Source organism: Podarcis cretensis (genome assembly GCF_951804945.1).
Source record: "Podarcis cretensis genome assembly, chromosome: 8".
Classification (NCBI taxonomy): domain Eukaryota; kingdom Metazoa; phylum Chordata; class Lepidosauria; order Squamata; family Lacertidae; genus Podarcis; species Podarcis cretensis.
The window spans coordinates 92,956,810-92,981,254 of NC_137177.1; the positions used below are offsets into that span (position 1 = coordinate 92,956,810).

The 24,445-nt window shown below is 49.2% G+C and overlaps 1 protein-coding gene and 1 long non-coding RNA gene across 12 annotated transcripts in view; one reads left to right on the plus strand and one right to left on the minus strand.

Moving 5' to 3' along the window:
* LOC307223194 overlaps positions 1 to 24,445 on the minus strand; it is a 198,980-nt gene that overhangs the window by 102,840 nt on the left and 71,695 nt on the right. The gene's annotated exons all lie outside the window — the stretch shown is intronic.
* The window catches only part of ANK1 (ankyrin 1), a 207,357-nt gene that overhangs the window by 89,268 nt on the left and 93,644 nt on the right, over positions 1 to 24,445 (plus strand). For all 11 annotated transcript variants that reach the window (XR_013842002.1, XM_079988979.1, XM_079988985.1 and 8 more), the window contains exons 3-8: positions 14,261 to 14,359; positions 15,384 to 15,482; positions 17,796 to 17,894; positions 18,015 to 18,200; positions 18,445 to 18,543; positions 22,978 to 23,076. Coding sequence is in view for 10 of the 11 variants with exons in the window: in XM_079988979.1 (XP_079845105.1) it covers positions 14,261 to 14,359; positions 15,384 to 15,482; positions 17,796 to 17,894; positions 18,015 to 18,200; positions 18,445 to 18,543; positions 22,978 to 23,076 (681 nt within the window). In the remaining variant the exon portion in view is untranslated. The remainder of the gene's footprint in view (positions 1 to 14,260; positions 14,360 to 15,383; positions 15,483 to 17,795; positions 17,895 to 18,014; positions 18,201 to 18,444; positions 18,544 to 22,977; positions 23,077 to 24,445) is intronic.

Here is a 24,445-nt window from a genome sequence, read left to right on the forward strand (position 1 = left end):
GAGAGAAGCCAACTCTATCAAGAAGCACAGGGAGGCTCGGAAGGCAGGAGGGTAAGCATTTCCTCACCGGAAGAGGAGGCAGTTAACTCCATGAGCCCAAGGAGTAGACGAATAGGGAAAATATTAGACAGAAAACAAACCCAGAAACATAGGGGTCATAGGTTCAGAATATTCTGCAGAAGCAGGAAGCAGTCTTCAGAAGGGTCAACTGAATCGTAAGAGACGGATGCTCGGCTAGAGCATCAGAGGCTAATTGTTTGCTTTGCAAACGACTTGCGTGCTGTGTTATCAAGACGGCAGCCTGGGTTCCTGACAGCTCAGAGGTTATGTGACCTTGACCTTAATGCCAGGACCTTGGGCTGCTTTGGGCCACAGAGGTGCATGTTCTGGACTAGCTCTGACCAAGCATCTTCAATGAGGAGAAATTCCCATTCGGAACATATGTGTGTCTATGCAGCTTCAAGATGGCGGCCTGTTTAGTGGTGCTTTCATTTGGATTTGTTTGTGCAACGTTTGTAGGGATGGGCTGTGATGTTGGCTTTTTATTGAGCGTTTGTTCAGATTTGTTTATGAGAAAGTGTTACCTCATACTTTCTGGTGCATTATCCTGTCACTTTTCTTATTGCAGAAAAAGTTCAAGGGGAGGGAAGTGGATTTGTTGTCCAAGTGTGCCAGATCACCTTAATGGTGCAACCTGAATTTGCCCAGAAGCAACTGAATCCCTCTTGCAAAACAGCAGCAGTCTCAAAGTGCCCTGTGTCAGAGGTGTTGTCAGGTCAGGGCTGTGTCTCAGCAGTGGAGCACTTTGAGTGCTTTGTGTGTGGAAGGTCTCAGGTTCAATCCCTGGCATCTCCAGCAGGATTGGGGTTGTCTTCTGTCTGAAACCCTGGAGAGCTGTTGCCAGCAGTGCTCAGCTACGCAGAGCGGCACTCTGACTCCGCAACAAGCAGATTTCTATAGTCCTGTGACTTTGGAGCAGAGCACCAAGGCCCAACCTAGCAGAAGAAGCAGGAGACACTCAAACACAGCAGGGTTGGCCTACTTCATTAAATAGAAAAGTATTTTATTGTTTTATGAGTGAAGGTTACACCTGTATACAAAACATGTGATTAATAGAACATCCAACTGCTATTTAAAAAACCAAGCTCCTCCCTCCTTATATAGTCCCCTTAATAGTCCCCATTCACTTAGGGCTTTGGCGAATAGTACAAACACTATGAATTGGGTCTGACAGCTCACAGGCAGTCAGCACATTGCCTTGAGGATGGGGGTGATATCATCTCTTGCCTCACCGTAAAGTAACTGCATAGCGTCATTCTGCATGAGCTGCAGCTTCCAAAGAGCTGCCCATGTAGAGTGCATTGCAGGAATCTATCCGGGAGGTGCTTAGAGCATGGATCACTGAGATGAAATGCTCTTGGGCTAGGAATGGGTGTAATTGGCTGTAAGCGCTCCTTGCAAGTGACGCCACCTGTGTCCCGCCAGAGAAAGCTTTGCATTGAGGAGCACCTCACAAGCCACGTTCCTGCTCTCTCAGGGGGGAATGCTACCTTGTCTAGAACAGGCCAACATCCCCATACCTAAAACTGAGCACCACTTACTCACAGGAACTCCATCTTGTCTAGATTTAGCTTTAATTTATTGCCCACCCTCTCCAGCCGTCAAAGCCTCTAGGCTGCTAGTTTCAGCACTCAAACAGCCTCTCCTGATTTAAGTGGAAAATGGGGAGAGGGCCGGGTGCCTTCTGCATGCTGATGAGACCATGCTCCAAATCCCCAGTTGACGGGTTCTAATGGCTTCATATAGACATTAAACAGCACAGGGGACAAGATGGACCTTTGAGGGGCCCCACGGTCTAAAGGCTGTGGCTCCAAGCAGTTGTCCCCCCGGTGCTGTTTCCTGCCAAATACGCTGAAGGTAGAAGTGGAACCACTGCAGTCCAGTGCCTCCATCTTCCTCCCACCCCCGAAGTTGTTCCCTGAGGACACCATGGTTGATGGTTTCAGAAGCCACTGAGAGATCAAGGAGACCCAACAGGGTTGCATCTCCTCCTCATCTCTCTTCTGATAAAGTTAACCCAGCTTGCTCCCTTTCCATTCCCGGGCTTGGAGGAAAGTTGTGTTTTGGTTTGTCTAGAGCGAATTTGGTAAGTTCCAGTTTAAAATGCACACAGAATGAATTCCTCCCTTATCCCTAATTTCACTGCACAACCTTCCCTTGAAGCAGCCATTTCACTTTGTGGTCAAGTTGGGTGATTTTGTATCTTGCTGCACTGCTGTTTGATCCTGTTCTGCTGAGGAAGAAGATGTGTTCCTCTGGAGAGTCTCTTTCCCCCCAGCGCAGGCACAGGCACAGGCACAAATCCAGCCCTTGATTCTGGAGGCAGCTGCTGTTTGTTCTTAATTGGGAGAGACTGTTGTGCTCATTATCATGAAGTGCCGCTGTAAAGCCGGGCTCCCGCCCCAGAAGAGGAAGGGAGGCCTTGTGGTAATGGATGCACACACACAGCTCCTGGGTAGATTTTCTTCCCCATCACTGATCAGAAATAAATACTTATTCAAGGTGCCCCCACCCCAGCTCTTTTAGAGAACTGAGACCAAAAAAGGGGGAGAAGTCTAATAGGATCACATTCCCTCTGGATGTGTGGAATTGTGTCTGTTGGGTATTATCTGGACTTAGGAGAGGCAGGGTGGATCCAACCACCTTCAGTTTTCCCAAGCTATCTGGTTTAAGTGAGAAAAGCGCAGGGCAGGGGAGTAGTTGCGGTCACTATTTATATATTCGTACACTTTCATAATGCAAGACAGCTCTTGAACCCTTCAGGAGGAGATGGTCACATTAGTCCAGGCATCCCCAACCTTCGACCCTCCAGATGTTTTGGACTACAATTCCCATCAGCCCTGACCACTGGTCCTGCTAGCTAGGGATCATAAGAGTTGTAGGCCAAAACATCTGGAGGGCCGCAGGTTGGGGATGCCTTCATTAGTCTTTGTTGCAGGAAGTTTATTAAAATGAGTATGTGAAATATACTCAGAGTCCTGCAGTGATTTCATGCTCTTTCATGCTTGTAAAACAGTGATTGAATTTCCCCCCAAAACTCAGGCCTTTATATACATTATTTACACAATGAGTCCCATCTGATTGGCTGATTCTGCTTCCCTCCTGGAGCCTGATTGGTGTTCTCCTGCAGGCCAATCAGTTGTTGCATTCTAGGATCCTACCTGCCTATTGTTCTAGGATCCAAGCTTAGTACATAACAGTATACAATTGCATCTTTGACGACTAACTGGGTTGCTTCTTTTTCAAAGAGCACCAGCTTGTTAAGGAGTTAATTGCCTACATAATTGGAAAATTACCATCCAGAAATTGCTAGCAACAATGGAGCGCTCACACGCAAGGCCCTTGGAACAGGCTTTCTGGAGCCTGATTCTTTTTAAAGCTTTCTCATGCCTCCTCCCAAGCCTTGCACTGACACTCCTGGCACAGCGCCCTGTCTTGGAATTCCCGCTCCTGTGTCAGGTAGATTGGGATCTACTGGGAGAGTTCTGGGTGGTTTGCAGCAGATCAGCAAGAAAGGATTTTAACTCCTGGTTACATCACAAAAACAACACCTCAAAAGCTTTCTCTCCCTTCCATAAAAAACAATACTTGCAGAAGGTGGGGAACCGGAGTGGATTTTTGTGGGAAAGGCGTTGTGAGCTTGCTGCTGGTACTGATCACAAATTCCTGGGCTGAGCATGTTCTCAGACACAAGCTGAGTTGTATCCAATCAAGTTCTGCTCAGAGTAGACCTACTGAAATTAATGGGCCTAAAGTTAGCCATAAAAACCACTCTTGCTCAATTCTTCATGTGTGGCCGCCTGCCTGACCCACTCTTTTGCACCTGGCTCCAGTTGGTGGATCTTAGGGCTCTAGGATGAGCCTACTGGTCAGACCTCACCTGGAGTACTGTGTCCAGTTCTGGGCACCACAGTTCAAGAAGGACACTGACAAAGTGGAACGTGTCCAGAGGAGGGCAACTGAAATGGTCAAGGGCCTGGAAACGATGCTTTATGAGGAACGGCTGAGGGAGCTGGGCATGTTTAGCCTGGAGAAGAGGAGGTTAAGGGGTGATATGATAGCCATGTTCAAATATATAAAAGGATGTCACATAGAGGAGGGAGAAAGGTTGTTTTCTGCTGCTCCAGAGAAGCGGACACGGAGCAATGGTTCCAAACTACAAGAAAGAAGATTCCACCTAAACATTAGGAAGAACTTCCTGACAGTAAGAGCTGTTCGACAGTGGAATTTGCTGCCAAGGAGTGTGGTGGAGTCTCCTCCTTTGGAGGTCTTTAAGCAGAGGCTTGACAACCATATGTCAGGAGTGCTCTGATGGTGTTTCCTGCTTGGCAGGGGGTTGGACTCGATGGCCCTTGTGGTCTCTTCCAACTCTATGATTCTATGATTCTATGATTCTATTCTATGATTCTACCCTAAAGTAGATCCTGCAGGTGTGAGACCTGGCTGCCTCTCATGAACTCTGATAGCAGGCTCAACAATTAGGGCTGCCACTTTAATTTCCCATAATATCTTTGGAGCAACCAGTGCCAGATTTAGGGTGGTATGGGTGGTTCCCCTGTAAAAGGGGGTGTAAATTGAGAAGATCCATTTGGGGGTGCAAAACTCAGGGCGCCATATTATGAAAGATTACCTTAGCAAAGTCTGCCTCTGGAGCAAGGCATCAGCTGGGACTTTGTAAGGAACTTAAACGGTTCTTTGAGGAACAAGGGTACCCAGAAGAGCCTTTCTTTGGCCCCTGGCCAAAAGGCAGCAGGGAAACATTTCTCCCCGCAGTCTTGGATACAGCACATAGTTGTGGGGTAGCCCCTGTTAGGGAGGTTGTATGTGGCAGCGCCAACAATCTCTTCTGTTCCTGCCTTAATTTCTAGGCATGTTGGGTGTGAGTACAGCTTCTTTTCGGGAGGAAGCCAAGGGAGCCATCACAGCTGGCTCAGTGGTGCTGCGGCTGCAGCTGCTAAGAGCTAGCAAATGCCCTGCCGCCAATTTCATTTTATTGATCTGTTCCCAGACACGGACCTCGGCTTCCTGTTGCCTTAGGTGCTCTTCCAGAATGTTTCGCTTATTCCTTGACCTGAAAGGACTGTAACTGCTCTGGCTAATAGAGCCAGGCCTTGGTGTCAGTGTGGCTCCCATGTTGAGGGCCTGTTTGTCTAAGCCATAGAGGAAGCTTTTCCTGCCCTTGAGTGCCCCTTCCAGGCCACAGGCGAGGCCTTCTGCCTTGAGGTGCTCCCACATCGCAGGGTGAGTTGTGGGTCAGACTGAGCCCCCCTCCCTGTTCAGGAAGTTTCATTCATGAGGTGGAGTGGTAGAAATTTGGGGCAAGGAGGGGTTGCTACCAGATGCTAGAAGTTTGTCTTCAGTGAGAGATAGGCAGTGGCATTAACAGTTTATACGTGTAGATTGTCTGGGAAATCAAAATTCAGCACCAAGACCCCACATCCTCTCCAGGAAAAGCCGTGATCTGAAACATTAAACGATGCAACTGTGCTAGTTTTTCTTATGCTTTCTTCCCCAATGACTTATTCAGCAATCTTCCTCTTCTACATAATTTACTCTGGGTTGCTACACAAAAAAGGGTGGTGTCAGAGGGGAGACTTCACCCCCAAGCCAGCTTTTTCTCTCTCCCCACGTTACTCCCCCCCGCCCCCGCTGTCTGCTTTGCTTCACTTCCTGTAGTCTCCTCTGTCATGCAGCCTTCCTCTGGGCCCCGACCTGCTCTCTTGGAGCGCTAGCTGCCGTGGAGTAGGCTCGGTGAGGGCCTGGGCTTGGCTACGTGTCCTTGCCCACCCGGTGCTCTCCTACTTCTGCTCCTCTGCGGCGGTGGCTCCCCTCTTTTTTCTCCTTCCTCTTTCTCTCTCTTCCTTCTCCTCTCCTCCTTCTCCCTGCGTCAGCTCCGGGGTTTTCCTGGGCAGCTGGGTGGCTGGGCACTCTCACTCCCAGCTCGATTTGGGTCATAGAATCATAGAATCATAGAATCATAGAGTTGGAAGAGACCACAAGGGCCATCGAGTCCAACCCCCTGCCAAGCAGGAAACACCATCAGAGCACTCCTGACATATGGTTGTCAAGCCTCTGCTTAAAGACCTCCAAAGAAGGAGACTCCACCACACTCCTTGGCAGCAAATTCCACTGTCGAACAGCTCTTACTGTCAGGAAGTTCTTCCTAATGTTTAGGTGGAATCTTCTTTCTTGTAGTTTGGAACCATTGCTCCGTGTCCGCTTCTCTGGAGCAGCAGAAAACAACCTTTCTCCCTCCTCTATGTGACATCCTTTTATATATTTGAACATGGCTATCATATCACCCCTTAACCTCCTCTTCTCCAGGCTAAACATGCCCAGCTCCCTTAGCCGTTCCTCATAAGGCATCGTTTCCAGGCCTTTGACCATTTTGGTTGCCCTCCTCTGGACACGTTCCAGTTTGTCAGTGTCCTTCTTGAACTGTGGTGCCCAGAACTGGACACAGTACTCCAGGTGAGGTCTGACCAGAGCAGAATACAGTGGCACTATTACTTCCCTTGATCTAGATGCTATACTCCTATTGATGCAGCCCAGAATTGCATTGGCTTTTTTAGCTGCCGCGTCACACTGTTAGCTCATGTCAAGTTTGTGGTCAACCAAGACTCCTAGTTCCTTTTCACATGTACTGCTCTCAAGCCAGGTGTCACCCATCTTGTATTTGTGCCTCTCATTTTTTTTGCCCAAGTGCAATACTTTACATTTCTCCCTATTAAAATTCATCTTGTTTGTTTTGGCCCAGTTCTCTAATCTGTCAAGGTCGTTTTGAAGTGTGATCCTGTCCTCTGGGGTGTTAGCCACCCCTCCCAGTTTGGTGTCATCTGCAAATTTGATCAGGATGCCCTTGAGTCCATCATCCAAGTCGTTGATAAAGATGTTGAATATGACCGGGCCCAAGACAGAACCCTGTGGCACCCCACTAGTCACTCTTCTCCAGGATTTAGAGAAACCATTGATGAGCACCCTTTGGGTTCGGTCAGTCAGCCAGTTACAAATCCACTGAGTGGTAGCATAGTCAAGACCGCATTTTACCAGCTTCTTTACAAGAATATCATGGGGCACCTTGTCAAATGCCTTGCTGAAATCAAGGTAGGCTACATCCACTGCGTTCCCTTCATCTACCAGGCTTGTAATTCTGTCAAAAAACGAGATCGGGTTAGTCTGACACGACTTATTTTTCAGAAATCCATGCTGACTATTGGTGATCACAGTATTCCTTTCTAGGTGCTCGCAAACTGTTTGCTTAATGATCTGCTCCAGAATCTTCCCTGGTATTGATGTCAGACTGACTGGGCGGTAATTATTTGGGTCCTCTCTTTTCCCCTTTTTGAAAATAGGGACAACATTTGCCCTCCTCCAGTCTGCCGGGACTTCGCCTGTTCTCCAGGAATTCTCAAAGATGACTGCCAGTGGTTCTGAGATCACATCTGCCAGTTCTTTTAATACTCTTGGATGCAGTTCATCTGGCCCTGGAGACTTGAATACATCTAAACTAGCCAAGTATTCTTGTACTATCTCCTTAGTTATTCTGGGCTGTGTTTCCTCTGCTGAATCATTTGCTCCAAATTCTTCAGGTCGGGCATTGTTTTCTTTATCAGAGAAGACTGAGGCAAAGAAGGCATTGAGGAGTTCAGCCCTTTCTGTGTCCCCTGTTTGCATTTCACCATCTTCTCCTCTGAGTGACCCCACTGTTTCTTTGTTCTTCCTTTTGCTACGAACATACCCATAAAAGCCTTTTTTGTTGCTTTTAACCTCTCTAGCAAGCCTGAGTTCATTCTGTGCTTTAGCTTTTCTGACTTTGTGTCTACACGTGCTGGCTATTTGTTTGAATTCCTCTTTGTTGGTTTCCCCCCTTTTCCATTTTTTGTACACATCTTTTTTTAATCTTAACTCAGTTAAAAGTTCTTTAGATAGCCACCCTGGCTTCTTTAGGCACCTTCCATGTTTCCGTCTCATTGGTATTGCCTGAAGTTCTGCTTTTACTATCTCCTTCTTAACAAACTCCCAGCCATCATTAACTCCCTTTCCTTTTAGTATTACTGTCCATGGGATCTCACCCAGCACTTCCCTAAGTTTTATGAAGTCGGCTTTCTTAAAGTCAAGAAATTGAGTCCTAGTATGCTTGGCTGCTCCTTTCCGCTGTATAGTAAACTTCAGAAGAGCATGATCACTCGCGCCTAATGATCCTTCCACTTCTACCCCACTAACCAGGTCATCAACATTGGTTAGGATCAGATCTAAAATGGCTGTTCCTCTTGTTGCTTCTCCCACTTTCTGGACAATGAAGTTGTCTGCAAGGCCAGTGAGGAATCTGTTTGACCTTATGCTCTTGGCTGAGTTTGATATCCAGCAAATATCCGGGTAATTGAAGTCCCCCATTACTACTATCTCCCTTCCTTTTGCATGCTTGGCCATCTGTTCCAGGAAGGCATCATCTATGTCCTCCGTTTGGCTTGGGGATCTATAGTAAACTCCCACAATGAGGTCCCTGTTATTCATCTCTCCCTTAATTTTGACCCAAATGCTCTCACTTTGGCTTTGAGGTTCTAAATCTTGGATCTCTTCACAGGTATACACATCCCTGACATATAACGCCACTCCTCCTCCTTTCTTGTCTGGTCTGTTTCTCTGAAATAGATTGTAACCCTCCATTATTACATTCCAGTCGTGGGACTTATCCCACCAGGTTTCAGTGATGCCTATTATGTCATATTTAGTTTGCTGTACCAAGAGCTCAAGCTCATCTTGTTTATTACCCATGCTTTGCGCATTAGTGTACAGACATTGAAGTCCATTAATCATTCCCCCGTGTCTCTTATTTAAGGATTTTTTCCTCCCACCACTAGGTCTGCGTGCTGTTTGCTCCATTTGGTCTATGACATTTGGATGATCATGTTCATCAGTTGATAGACTCCTACCTTCAGGAGCACTGTCTTCCTCCCCCACATTAGTCAGTTTAAAGCCCTCCTGATGAGGTTTCTGAGATTTTTGGCAAAAACATTCCTCCCAAGGGGTGGTCAGCAGTTCCCCCAGTTGATGTGCTGGGTGTCCCCAGTTTCCCCTTGGCAGCGGCAGCGGCAGCCTCAGCAGCCTGGAGCCAGCCTAGTAGCGCAGTTGGCTCTGGCTGGCTTCAGGAGCTGCTCGCTGCCGTGATGCCCACCATTTTGCCTCGCCGGAAGTCCCCATATGATGTGTCTTGTGCCATTGAACCAATCACGCAACATTCATTCCATACTAATAAATCTATAGCACTTAAAATATAAATCCGGGGTCATTCTGGGGACGGATTTTGTCCGGGGACAGATTTGTAAATCTGGGGAGTGTCTTTGGGAAACATGGACATCTGGTAACCATAGATTAAGTGTCCTGGACAACCTAAAAGTGGCTTGCTATTTTGTGCCATTTTGGTTGGTCCTAATAAAGGCATCTCCACCTCTGCTGTGGATTTTGAAGTATTTCTGCACTGCTAGCTGCAACGGAAAAGTTTGTTTTTGCTGGGGCAGGTTGGGTCCCCAAGTACAGTGGTGCCCCGCAAGACGAACGCCTCGCAAGACGAAAAACCTGCTAGACGAAAGGATTTTCCGTTTTGGAGGCGCTTCGCAAAACGAATTTCTTGCGAGTTTTTCCGTCTTTTTTCCCCTCCCCCCTTTTTCTAAGCCGCTAAGCCGCTTATCTGCTTATCCGCTAAGCTGATAAGCCGCTAAAAGCCGCTAAACCGCTAATAGCGCTAATCCGCTAAGCCGTCAATGGGCTTGCTTCGCAAGACGAAAAAACCGCTAGACGAAGAGAATCACGGAACTGATTCTTTTTGTCTTGCGAGGCACTGTATTTTCTTTTTCTTTTCCCCATGTCAGAAAAGGGTTAATTTATGGCAGCCTCTGATTGGCCGAGGTTCCAGGAGGGGGAGTTGAAAAGGAGAGGATTTGGAGAGACAGGGCGTGTGTTTTGGAGGGAGGAGGCTTTGGTTGGGAGGATAGGCAAGAGAGAGAGGAGGGAGAGGAGAGGGAGTTGGTTCTGGGTAGAAACATCCACTCTGAGGAAGATGTCACAAGCTAGAGAAAGGAGTCTCTGAGCTTAGGGTGAAGGACAGTGTGTGGTGTCATGTGAGAGTGAAGCCAGGCTGAACCAGGAGAAGTAGAAGCTGGAAAGAGACCATCTACTTAGGTCTCATTCCAGTCAGGAGGGGAGAGATACTTCTAGTAAGAGAAGAGTCCCAAACCAGTGGAACCTTGGGTCTATTACTTGGAGTACTGCAGGAGTAGGGTTGTCTAAGGGGTGTCTAACTGACAGAAAGTACCATCTTGTTAAGAACCAAAGTATAAAGTTAAGAACCAAAGTATTAAGTGTGAAACAACTGAGAAAACCTTGAAGTGAAATAACATTGTAAACTGAAGTATCCTAAATTTTATTCACTTGTGTCATAAACTTCCTTGTTAAATAAAATCATTATTGTTTATTTGTACAAATCCTGTCTGAGACTCCTAATTATTAAGTTTACCTCACGCAAGTCCCCTACAAGATAATCTGAGGTAGTCTGTGGGGATTTGTGGGACTGGTGTTCTGTGAGTTGGGTGCGCACTCTAATTTTTAAGTGAGAGGACGGGCCCAACGGCGCCAGGGGGAAAAGAGACATTGCACTAGCCACACCAGGCAACTGCTTGAGCCACTAAACCTGGATCCTTTGCCTGTCACCTCCTCTACTATTTCATCCACCCTTCCCTTTTACAACGACTGGAATCTTGGCATTTAATAAATAATAATGTAGACATCCAATGAAGCTGAATGTTGGGAGATTCAGGACAGATAAAGTAAAGTACGTCACATGGCACATAGTTAAGGTAAGGGCAGGGATGGCCACCAACAGTGGCTTTGAAAGAAGACTGGACAGATTGTGGAGGAGAAGCCTATCAGGGGCCCCAGTTGGAGACAGAGATGCTTCTGAATGCCAGTTGCTGGAGCCCCAGGAGAGGAGAGGCCTCTTGGGCTCAGTCCTGCTAGTGGGCTTCCCACGGAGGCATCTGCTTGGCCACTGTGAGGCTAGTGGACGAGAGGGACTCCTGGCCTGACCCTGCAGGCTCTTGTTATGCTCTTACACTAGTAATAATATTCTGTGTCCAGAACCGCATTGCATCTGAGTCCTGAAACTAAACATCTAAGTTCTGCACTGGCTGCCTGTATCTTACTGAACCAAGTTCAATGTGTAGCTGCCAGTGGACAAAGCCCCAAACTGCTCACCTGAAGGGTTGTCTCATTCCTTAAACCCAGATCAGCTGCAATAATCTGGAGGAGTCTTCCTGACTTCCCCATGGTCCTATTCATTTAGGGCTGATCTACACTCCCTCTGGTCTCACTGCTTTCTCTAGAGGGAAACTGCTCTTCGACGCCCTATTGGAGCAAATGGCAATTCGGGTTTTCTCCAGATTGACGTTTGCTCTGATTTAGCACTGAGGAGCGGGTTTTCCCTACACAAGGAAGGGGGAAACCGCTCAGACTTGTGCTTTTTCTAGGAATGGGGAAAGCAGAAGCCCTTGGTGTCTACACAAACTAAGATTTTTAGCATAGTACTGGCACCAGTATTTTGAAATGCTGCTCCAGCTGAATTCAAACAATTCTGATATTTCATTACCTGTTCAGAATGATTTTGTTTTGCCAATAATTTTTAGATAAATAAAATTCAGTGCTGGTCTTTTGCTCTGTCATTTGTGATATTGTAATTTTATGATGTTTTAATTATTCTATTGGCTTTTATATAAGTTGGCCATCTATAGTCTTATTAAGGAATTGAATAAATGGAAATGTGGCTTTCTGGGATGAACCACCAGTGAAAATTGGTGAGCAAGCCCCCTGAGTTAAATGGGAATGGGGGGGGGGGTGCACTACCTGATTCTCGGTTAAATGGGGCATCTGCTCTGGGACTGATCATCTGCCAGTCATGACAAATTCTGGAGCTTGTTAAGTGAAGACCCAGGTGCCCGTCCACTGCTGGCCTCTCATGGTCTGATAGCACACCTGCCTTTCCACCCTGGGGAATATCACACTTGTGGTCAAGGTCCAACCTCACATGTCCTGTATGAGATAAAAGAGGGATGCGTGTGGTCAGACCTAGCCCACAAGCCTTGTATTCTCACACAAAACTGAGCACAGCCTCTTAACCTACCATCTGATCACCATCACCATCTGCACCAGCCTCGATTCCATCACCACCATTCTCAGAGGACCTGCATCTGCATCTTTCATCTGTCATGTGCCACTTTAGATGCCCAGCAGCAAAGAGAAAGAGACCTCGGATTGCCCTGGGATGCCAATGTGGTGCCTAGCTGAAAAAGAAGGAAGAATCCACATGGTTTGGGGTGGGTGGGGGGAGCCTGTGTCCGCTTGCAGGGAGTTTGGGGCTTCAAGGCAAAGATGTTATTTACCTGTGTGGGTCTAGGGACCAGTAGGATGGCCATCAGTCTTGGGCCACACATAGTGGATACATTTAAAGCACTATGATACCCATTTAAAAAGTCGTGCCCCCCCCTCCCCACCCAAATAATAATTCTGGGAACTCTGGTTTGTTAAAGGGTGCTGAGAATTGTTTGGAAACTCTAATTCCCCTTACAGAGCTACGATTCCCAAAGTTCCCTGGGAAAAGAGATTGATTGTTAAACCACTCTGAGAACTGTAGCCCTACCTGTAAGGGCTTCCTATCAACTCTCCTTGTGGTCCCCAGGATTCGGGGGGGGGGCACGGCTGCTTAAACCAGTACAATACTGCTTTGCAATGTCTGGAGCGGATGTGGTGTTACTTTGGGCTTATCCTCCAGATGACCTATTGACGGAGCAGGTACACTGATTCGCTTGCACAAAGCTTATGCAGAGCTTAGACTTTATTGAGCATTCCTTCTGATTTGCCTGCAGGGGGGTTATACAGCCATGAACCTTCCTCCCAAATTCATGCTGATTTGTTTCTGGGGTGTTTCCACATCATTCATTCATCCCACACTTTCCCTCTTAACCATTCATTCATCCCAACAGGTTGTTGCTGTTGCTGTTAAATGGTTTTGTTGTGCCAGCGTGACAGACTAGCTTTCATCCACTTCAGTTGCACAGACCTAAAGTACACCCTTGCTCTGGTGGCCTCTTGCTCAGGGGGGCAGCAGGGGGGCTGGCAAGGTGGAGCCATGCTGGCTGGTTCTGCGCACGGACTCAGACTGATTCAGCCGTTGCCCAGCTCTGGTTGCCTCATCTCAGAAAGGATATTGTAGAGTGGGAAAAGGTTCTGGCAGGATCAGGCCAGTGGCCCATCTAAGCCAGCATCCTGCAGGAAGCCCACAGGCAGGAGGGATCCTGTCAACTGGGATTCAGAAACATGGCTGCCTCCAGGTGTGGAAGCAGAGCACAGCCATCCTGGCTAGGAGCCATTGAGAGCCTTGTCCTCCATGAAGTTGTCCTAGGTGGTGCCATTGCTTCCTCCTGTGGCAGTTTAACTATGCGCTGTTATTCTCAGTGCCAGGATATCCTTAGAAACTCTACCTTCACAATTGGTAGAGTTAAACAAATCAATTGAGTGTGTGCGTGCATATGCAAAACATGGCCAGAAGAAACTTGGAGACTTTATTGGTGCCATTGTTGGGACCCAGTTGGAAGACGAATCAATGACCTGTCCTGCTAAAAGCTTAGTCCAGAACCATTACCGTGGAATTTCTTCTACCTGTAGTTAGTAGGATTAACAGCTGTGACTAGTAGCAAACTTGAATTGACAAGATTAAATGATATAATGACAGCAGCAGCAACAACAGCAACAATGTGCTGTTTGTCATGAACAAATGACAAACCAAAATTATTCTTTTAAGCTGAAAATGGTTGCCTTTTCTGTCTTCTTATACCTCAGCATTACTAGGTGTAATTCCTATTCCTTGATGTTTTCAACTTTATATTTTAGATTGATCCTGCATAATTATATATGCATGTGGCAGAAATATAATAAAGAGATCACACACACCAGAAATGTTGCAGGACACCTGTAGTGCTCCCCTTGATGAAGCATGTGGTGTGTGTGGAACAGTTGCCCCTCTCCCCAACACTCTGGGTTGAACATCTGAGCCCGTGCCCTGGCTGAATCTGAACTTGTGCAAGGCAGAGTCAGTGAAGAGCGAGCAAGCTCACTTCCGGCCCTGGTCTCATGGAGTCTCTCCTCTTTCCAGAATGGGTTGAATGCTTTGCACCTGGCCTCCAAGGAGGGACATGTGAAGATGGTGGCTGAGTTGCTGCACAAGGAAATAATTTTGGAAACCACCACCAAGGTAAGCCCCCCCCCCCCCCCAGGTTGGGGTGGGAATGGCTCTTTTGAAACTGAGGTTGGAGACAGACAAAGGTGGCCTGCAACCAACAAGAAGAGCTCTCATGATTGCTGAGACCAGCAAATGAGCCTCTCCTGGGCTAGAATCCCTTATATATATCCTTTATAGAGACCAAACAGAAATCTCCCCACAAAGTTGCTCTTTGCTGCCCCGGGGGAAAGGATTTCTGCTGGAAATACAACAGAGAGAAAGGGTTAAACATTGCACAGTTCCAATCCTGCTTTTTTTGTTTTTAAGTGCATGTTGATTGCTTTCTCATAATTAACACCATGTCTTGTTTGATTCAAAGTAAATCCCACCAGCCTAAAGTCTACCCACGAGCTTGATTTAGACTGCAGGACCCTAGCAATTGTGGACACTTCACTTATGATCATTAGCAGCCCCTAACTGTGTGGTTAATTGGGATGGGTTAAAGAGTGGCTATCCGCCAGCTCAGCTGACTCTGTTGTCATGTATTCATAGAATTGAACAATGGAGGTGGAGACGCTTATTCAGAAGAAGAAAAAGCTGAGGACTAAACCCTACACAAATCTGGAGTGGTCCCTAAGAGGGTTAGATGGCGCCTTGTACACCTCCTTCTGGCAACTCCTGCAGCCAAGCTGGTGTCAAAGGAATTGCTCTGCTTTCCTTTGGACCACATCAGCAGGCCTGGGCAGCCCAGGGTCTCCAGACACACTGCCCAGGTTTGCTGCCTGGGGAGGTCACTTTGGTGCTACTAGCACAGCGGTTTGACTTCACCCCCAGAGGCATACTCCATTGTATCTCGAGACAGATGCATGTCAACAAGAACAAAATACGCTAGTGATACGCTACCCAACTTGGGTGTGTGTGTGGTTTTCTGCTGTTTTCTCAATGTATAGATCCATAGGTGTTTGTTTGTTTGTTTGTTTGTTTTTAAAGGTTTTTTTTTCTAGACTGCTTGCAATTTGTACCCTGCTTGACCCTTTTCTTCCATCTGGCTTTTCAGAAAGGGAACACGGCCTTGCACATCGCTGCCTTGGCAGGACAAGAGGATGTGGTGAGGGAGCTGGTGAACTTTGGGGCAAATGTCAATGCACAGTCCCAGGTAAGTTGCCTGCCTCTCCCTCTCCCTGCAGTGGCCTCGCCTGGGCAAGGAGCTGGGAGGCTCTGGAGCTTCAGGGCTTTGAGGGCTCTGCGGGAAAAGACCAGGAGTGGGCCAGGCCCCTTAACAAGCAGGGGGCAGAGAGTATTGGGCGCACAAGGAAACCGATTCTACATGATCCAGCAGTCCTTTGCCAGACTTGGCAAGCCAGCCAAGCTGTGTGCCTTATTATTGTTTTTAAATAGTAGTAGTAGTAGTAGTAGTAGTAATACTAGAACAGGGCTAGGGAACCTTTTTCAGACTAAGGGCCACATTGCCTTCTGGATAAGCATTCAGGGGCCACAAACAAATGGTGGTGGTGGGGGAAGCTCAGGCAAAAGTAAGCAGAGTAGCAAATGTCGATGTGCAGTACTCTGGTTCCTACACCCGCCGGCATCCGTCCCTCTCTGTCCTCCTTCCAAGTGAGAGAGAAGCGCTCCGGGAGGGTGTGAAGCCACGGCTGGACTGTCTGCCACTGTGCAAACAGATGAGTCCCATCTGTTGCTCTGCCCGTTCTGCCCACTTTCCCCTCCCTGACCCTACCTGCCACCATTATGTGGTCCCTGCAAGAGAGACTGTGGCCCCGGGTCTATTTCAAACCAATCACCAATGGTGTTAGTTGGCTGATTAATCTGCCCACTTCAAGCCTGCAGCCTTGTAAATATTGCTTAGCTTGAGTCTGGCTGGGCTGGGTGAAGCTTGCAGATTCAAAGCCATCCAAGGTCTCTCTCTCACGTCCCTCTGTGTGCATCACATAGATGCTTCTGAGCAGCTTCAGTTCCCAGCTATCTCCCTGCCAGCGTCACTCTCTTTCTGCCAGGCAGCCAACCATCCTCATGTCACCTGCTCCGGCAGAGCTGCGGGGGGGGGGGGGGGCAGTGTGGGTCGTCATGTCTCTGTGCCTGTTTGGATGGAATAGGGACCATCATCTGGCGCAGGAGCCCCCTGCTGGCCCTGGGGAGGCACTGCTCCTCCGTGACAGTCTGCTGTGTCTTTGAGTTACATAAGCAGGTATCTGAAGGTCAAACAAATGCCAGGGAGTTGGAGAGAAATTGGGTAGAGAAGTACTGAGGCAAGTGGGGGTGGAATGCAGAATGACAGGCTTAGGGGGCCTAGAGGGCAAGCTCTCTATTTTCAGGACTCACTGCTGTCGGTCACTCTGACTGAGATCAGCAAGCAGACCCCTCCCCCTCCCCCAAATCCTTCTGATCCTGCTTGCAATTTGTACTTTTGAGTCATTTTCCCAAAGCAAGGAGACTGAGTGTGCTTGCCTTTGGTTGCATAAACATGAAGCCATGCTCATTTTGTGAGCGCTTTAGAGCTAATGCTCAGCCTCTCCGCTTATGCTGGCGATACTTTTGCTAAGCAGGTGAGTAAACAGCTGGCAATTCCAACCATTTGGTTTTAATATGCACAGACCGAGATTTGCATTAGGCTAGCAGTTTATTTGTTTCCTTTCTAGATTATTCTTTGCTAAGCAGGATCTTGAGTAGAAACTGAAATGAATAAAAAATGCAGAACTGTTGTTTAAAATTTCATCGTTGATAACCTTCTTTCCAAATCCTTCCTTCCTTCCTGCCTTCCTTCCTTCCTTCCTTCCCTCCCTCCCTCCCTCCCTCCCTCCCTCCTAAATCCTACTCCAGCCCCACACCGTCTCCTTTTCTGTTATTTTATGGGTGGTCCCAAGGCATTTTGGTGCCTACAGTGGAGAATCCAAATGATGCCCCTAACCCAATCCACCTCCCCATACCAGTTAGCCCAGGGCACACACTGGGAAGGTTCCTTGTGTTACTTTTTTTGAAAAGAGATCAGTTGTATTGCTCTCTTCTCTTTGGGGTCCTTGCCTTCCAAGGACAGGTTTCCCACTGTCTCACCATCCAGAGTGACGGTGGCGGTTTTCCAGACATAGAAATGAAACTTCCAAAAGCATAAGCAAGGGCAGGTTCCCCTTGCCCCCACTTTTTGTCCCAGTTTGCAGCCTTCTCCCTGTAAAGTTCAGCAGGAGCTGCTGATAAGCAACCCTATTTCTCTCTGCATAGCACCGCTCTGCTTTCCATTGGTCCTCACACCATGTGACAAAGAGCTGGGACTCAGAAACAGGCTTTTTGCTGTTATGTTATGCGACCATTGATTCTATTGAACTTTGGAGTATCTCCCTTTGCCCCATAAGCCAATCCATTTCACCCGTTGTGCCTCCCTGCCGTTCTGTGATCAGCAGCGATCGGTGGGGGTTGTTTTGTGCAGCTGGCAATGCAGGTTCTGATTCTGTGTTTGCAGAAAGGCTTTACGCCTCTGTACATGGCAGCGCAGGAGAATCACCTGGAAGTGGTCAAGTTCCTGCTGGAGAATGGCGCCAACCAAAACGTTGCCACGGAAGTGAGTAGCTCCCCCTTTGTCCGGTGTTCCCACTCCATGCTCTGCCCTTGCGCTTCTTTGGGATGACATGGACCCCTTGGCTCACTATGTGTCTCTTCCTCCCTCCCTGATCCACGGCAGGATGGATTCACACCTCTGGCTGTGGCTCTGCAGCAGGGCCACGAAAATGTGGTGGCTCACCTGATTAACTACGGGACCAAGGGCAAAGTGCGGCTGCCAGCACTGCACATAGCTGCACGCAATGATGACACTCGGACGGCGGCTGTGCTCCTGCAGAACGACCCCAATGCGGACGTCCTGTCCAAGGTAGGCAGGGAGTTCCAGTAAGGGCCAAGGGCTGCCTTTGAGGGGCTGCCTTAGATTGAGCAAGGCTTAGTTTCCAGGTGCAACCCCTCCTAAGGTAGTTTATGGGGCTAGCCACCCAAGACCGGCATCTTGCCTAAAGAAAAGGGCTGGCAGAAGAGCCAGCTTTGAAGTACTTCCTGCGTTTTGCAGATAGGTCATGGCATTATTCTCACCTGGAGTCTCCCCACCCTCTTCTCTCCCACAGACTGGTTTTACCCCACTGCACATCGCTGCACACTACGAGAACCTCAACGTGGCCCAGTTGCTACTGAACCGAGGCGCAAGCGTCAATTTCACTCCCCAGGTGGGTGTCCAGAGTCCTCTGCCGGCTCTTGCAGGAGGCCCCTTGACACGGCCCCAGTGCTTACAGAAGGGGAAGGGAAGGGCCACAGCTCAGCGCAGAGCAGCTACCTTGCAGGCAGCAGGTCCCAAGCTCAATCCCTGGCATCTCCAGCTAGGGCTGGAAGAGACACCTTTTTGACAGCCAGGAGAGCTGCTGCCAGCCAGTGTAGACAATACTGAGCTGACTGGATCAATGGACTGACTCTGTTTAAGGCAGCTTCCTATCTGCCACATCAGACTGTTCTAGGGGATGGCTTGCATGAGTGAATGAATGCTCCTTTGTACAAAAATGAAAAAAGAGGTTTTTTAAATAAAAAAAACTAGCACATAGAAAGCCAACCTGCCTGCGAGGTTAGGCTAGAACCCGGACATGCTCCTTTTCTATGTTCAGGGAATGCTTTTGTACAGAGGAACATTCCACTGTGCTCCTTCACCTGCACTACTTCAGAGACAGCAAAGAAGACCCCCTTTGAGAAAGAAGCCGACCCCCTCCCTTAGTGCAAATGCCCTGTTTAGTCGCCTCTGGGCTCTTTCATCACAATTTCTCACCGGTCCCTGAGAAGCAGGACAGGAGTGAGGAGAAAGGGTTACGGCTTGTTCTGGGTCTTGGACTTGGCTCGGAGGGCCCTTCAGCCACTCGTGGTCGGGGGCTGGGTCCATTCAGTCTCAGCGTAGATCAGAGACCTCTTGTCAGGCCCTGGTGGATGCCCATCTGCAAGTGGCCCTGCCTCTGGGGCTGTAGCAGCGCTGGCTGTCGGTCCAGTGGGATGGGAGGGAAGGCCAGGAGAAACTCAAGTCCCATAAGCATAAACTGAAGAGTCAGAAGAGCAAGACGCAGGTCTTTTTCCCAAGACAGCCTTGAGGCAGCCGTGAGAGATACAGTGAGATGAGTTGCTGGGTCTGAAGATCAATGGACGTGTGAGGGAGCCGGATTGCTTCTTGGGAGTGAGCTGACCAAGTGTTAAGTTAGCTTTGTGGTGTCCTTGAGGATCACAGCCAGCTTGTAAGGCTTGTGGCAGAATTGGAGCGCTGGTGGTGCGGGTGGGATTGGGCTGGAGCCTGGCTGCCGGCAAGCTTTGCTGAAGAGCCATTCGCGCCCAGGGGGGCTTTAGAGACCTGAGCAAAAGGGAGCCCTGCACTCCGGTGCCTGATCTGATTACCCACGGACTGCTGCACGGTGGAACAACACAGAACAGAGGTTGGGACCACAATCCCAGGGAGCATCTGTCTGGCCTTCTTCCAAGGCCACACCCTTTCCCCCAGGCCACACCCCCTTCAGCATCCCTGACTGACACCCTCCGTGAGTGTTTTTGCCTGGCTAGAATGTGTCCTTGAGCTCCTTTAATGCCTCTTGGCTGCCTGGACATGGGGGAAAGTGTGAGGATGTGTAGAAACCAGCCTGCTCTACAAAGGTGGCACTGATGTTGGTTGCTGCACCCAGCTTTGCCTCTGGTCCATAGCTGTCAACTTTTCCCTTTTCTTGCGACGAATCCCATTTTGAATAATAATAATAATTAATAATAATAATATTAATAATTTATATCCCGCCCTCCCCAGCCGAAGCTGGGCTCAGGGCGGCTAACAACAATCAAGTAATCAAACAATCAAATAATCCAACATTCTAAAAACATTTCATTATAAAAATTAATTAAAATCAAATTAATGGCAACTGTTAAGCAAAATTCTGTGCAGGTTGCCAGAGGAGGGAGTCAGGTTGTGCCCTGCACCAAAGGCCTGGTGGAACAACTCTGTCTTGCACGCCCTGCGGAAAGATGTCAGGTCCTGCAGGGCCCTAGTCTCTTGTGACAGAGCGTTCCACCGGCCGCAGCCAAGAAAGCCCTGGCTCTAGTTGAGGCCAGTCTAACCTCTCTGAGGCCTGGGACCTTCAGGATGTTTTTATTTGCAAACCGTAGGTTCCTCTGTGGGGCATACCAGGAGAGGTGGTCCCGTAGGTACGAGGGTCCTAGGCCGTGTAGGGCTTTAAAGGTTAAAACCAGCACCTTAAACCTGATCCTGTATTCCACCGGGAGCCAGTGCAGCTGGTATAGTACCGGATGAATGTGATCTCGCAGCGAAGACCCCATAAGGAGTCTCGCCGTGGCATTCTGCACCCGCTGGAGTTTCTGGGTCAGTCTCAAGGGCAGCCCCACGTAGAGCGAGTTACAATAATCCAGTCTGGAGGTGACCGTTGCGTGGATCACAGTGGCTAGGTCAGGGCGAGAGAGATAAGGGGCCAACTGCTTAGCTTGGCGGAGATGAAAAAATGCCGCCTTTGTTATAGCTGTAATCTGCACCTCCATAGAGAGGGAGGTATCAAAGATTACACCCAAACTCTTAACGGACGGTGCTGGCACTAACTGCACCCCCACAAGAGATGGGAGTTGCCCCCTCAATCCCATATCGTCCCGTCCCAGCCAGAGGACCTCTGTATTCAAAGGATTTAACTTCAACCGGCTCCCACAGCTTCCAAACATCTGGTCAGTGTGTCTGGGGCCGAGTCAGGATGGCCATCCATCAACAGATAGAGTTGGGTGTCATCGGCATACTGATGGCAGCCCAGCCCAAAACTCCGGACAAGCTGGGCGAGGAGGCATATAAAGATGTTAAAAAGCATCAGGGAGAGTATCGCACCCTGAGGCACTCCACACACCAAGGAGTGACGCGATGACAATTTCCCCCCAAGCGCCACCCTCTGTCCCCGACCAGAGAGAAACGAGCGCAGCCATTGAAGGACTGTGCCCTGGATCCCCACATCGGCAAGGCGGTGGTCCAGGAGTTCGTGATCGACCATGTCGAAGGCTGCTGACAGGTCTAGAAGAATCAGCAGCCCCGACCCGCCTCGATCCAGCTGCCTGCGGAGATCATCTGTTAGGGCAACCAGAGCCGTCTCGGTCCCATGACCAACACGGAAGCCGGACTGGAATGGTAGGTTTCATCCAGAAACCTACCAAGCTGTTCAGCAACCGCTCTCTCAATCACCTTACCCAGGAATGGAAGATTCGAAACCGGGCGGTAATTAGATAGATCTAAGGGATCTAATGATGTTTTCTTTAAGAGCGGGCGTACCACTGCCTCTTTCAGTTCCCCTGGGAATATCCCGGTGCCAAGGGACAAATTGATGATATCCCCCAGGGGGGCCCGCACCTCGTCTGGACACGCTCTAATCAGCCAAGACAGGCACGGGTCAAAAGGACAGGTGGTGGGCTTTCCAGCTCAGAGGAGTCTGTCCACATCGGCTGGGGATATCTGGTCAAAGTGGTCCAATACTGGACCCGAGGACAGTCGAGGGGCCTCCAGTTCCTTTATTGTATCCAAATTGGCAGGGAGGTCATGGCGGAGCAACAGGACCTTCTCCGCAAAAAAGCTCGCAAATGCCTCACAGCTGTGTGTCAAATTGTTATTTAAATTTGGCTGTCCTTCAAGGGACGTTAAAGACTGAATTATACTAAATAATTGCGCCGGGTGAGAGCTAGCGGATGCAATGGAGGCCGAGAAGTAGGACTTCTTAGCGGCCTTCACTGCCATCTCGTAGGTTTTCATAAAAACCCTATAAGATGTTCTTGAGGCTCCATCACGGGCACCCCGCCATACTCGCTCTAGCCGCCTGAGGTCCCGCTTCATTTTCCGAAGCTCCTCGGTAAACCAGGGAGCCCGGTTTTTGCGGGGTTGCAGAGGGCGCTTAGGTGCGATCTCATCGATGGCTGCCAGGAGCTGGATATTCCAGCCCTCAACAAGCTCAGCCAATGAGTCACCAGGGGGAGCAAGGTCCCGCAAGGCTTGGCAGAATCTATCAGGGTCCATCAGCCTCTGCGGGCAAGCCCAAATCGGCTCGCCACCTAAGCAGGGTGGGGGTGGAAAGTCAATCCTGGCTTTCAGAGCGTAGTGATCAGACCATGGCACCTTCATCGAAGGAGACATGATCACATCTATACCGGCGCCAAAGATCATATCCAGCGTGTGGCCTGCTTGATGTGTGGGGCCCGAAACAAACTGGGAGAGCCCTAGTGTCACCATGGAAGACACCAGGTCCAGAGCCTGTGAGGAGGGAGTGGCATCAGCATGGATGTTGAAGTCCCCCAATACCAATAGATTAGGGAATTTCCCTTTAAAAAAAGGGAAACGTTGACAGCTATGCTCTGGTCCCACCCACCACTGGTGTTTGGGAAGGTTGTCCAGAAAGGAGAGGGTCCCTCGCTTTGGAAATGGCTCCACACGTGCTGCTAGGAGAGGGCTGGCTTGCATGCAGAAGTTCCTGGGTCCAGTCCCTGACTGGGACTGACCAGCTGGAGATCTCGGAAAGCCATGGGCCATCAGAAGAGGCATTGCTAGGCAAGATGAGCCAGTGGTCTGGCTGGGTATGAGGCAGCTCCCTCTGCTCTTCTCTCCACAAACACAGAATGGGATCACGCCACTGCACATCGCCTCCCGCCGGGGCAACATCATCATGGTGCGCCTGCTGCTGGACCGGGGAGCCCACATCGAGACCCGCACCAAGGTAGGGACATAAGATCATCCAGTATCCTGTTCTCACAGGGGACAACCAGAAGCCCCAAGGGAAACCTGCAAGCAGAATTTGATGCTCTCCTATGGTTGCTTCCCATAAGCCTTGCTGTCGCCAGCTTTGGAGGCAGAACATAGCCATCCTGCTAGTAGCCATCAAGAGCCCTCTCCCCCTCCATGACTTTGCCTCATTTTCTTTGAAAGCCATCCAAGTTGGTGGCCATCATTTCCTCCTGTAGGAAGGAGTTCCACAGTTTAACTATGTGCTGCATGGAAGAAAAGTCCTTTCTTTTGTCTGTTCTGAATCTTCCAACCAAGACAGGGCCTTGCATCAGGAGAGGCAGTAAGGAGAAAAGGAGGGCAGCCCTGTCAGGCCACCACCCCTTCAGCTATGTGGTCCTCGCACCCCCCCCCAGCTGCCCCTTACTACCTCTCGCCCTCTGCGAGGTCCACAGCCCTCCTTTTCTCTGCTGCCAACACAGATGCTATGTTTTTTCAAGAATTAAAATTGTAGAAGGGACCTTGAGAGTCATCTAGCCAACCCCCTGCAATGCAGGAATCTTTTGCCCAATGTGGGGCTTAAACCCACCACCCTGAGATTAAGAGTCTCATGATCCACTGGCTGAGCTATCCCTGAATATCTCCTGCCTCTAACGTGGTCAAATGGCATGAGTGCACACTACAAGCATTTATTAAAGCAGAAAGGAGAAACAGGGGTGTTATGATCATTAAGCGGACAGAAGCCTATAGGTTTGGTTTTGTATTATCTTATTTGTGTCTTTGCCCTCTATAAGACAATGGTGAACAACAAGGCAGTCCTTATTTTATCAAACTAACCCTGCCACCATCCACACTCTCCCTCCAGCAACCACACCCTCTCATCAGTATTCAAACTCCCTTTCAAACTCTCATCCAATCATCACTCACTACCAACATCACAAGCCAGAGGTGGCAACTTGCCAGGGAGACTGCAGGGGCCAACACCACGCATGTGACGTCCCAACATCCTGATGTCAGGAGGAGCCAGGGGCAGAGCCAAACCCAGTGGCAGCGCTGCTCAATGGCCAGCAGCTCCTCCTCCTCCTGCCGTCACCACCAGTTGAGGCTGCTTCCCCTTTGCTGCAGGAGGAGGAGGAGGAGGCCACTGAAGCTGCTTGGCCTCCTCTGGCGTTTTTGAACATTGGGGGTGGCCCCACCTCCAAAATATTGGGGGTCCCAAAAGGGTTGGGCCCCCAGCAGTCTCACACTCTCCCCCTCCCAAGATAACACTTAATTCCTCTATTATGCTTACCAACACCTTTGCTTTGTACTGTTTTACCTTATTTACTGTTAATGTGCGCACAACATTACTTACCTAAACATGA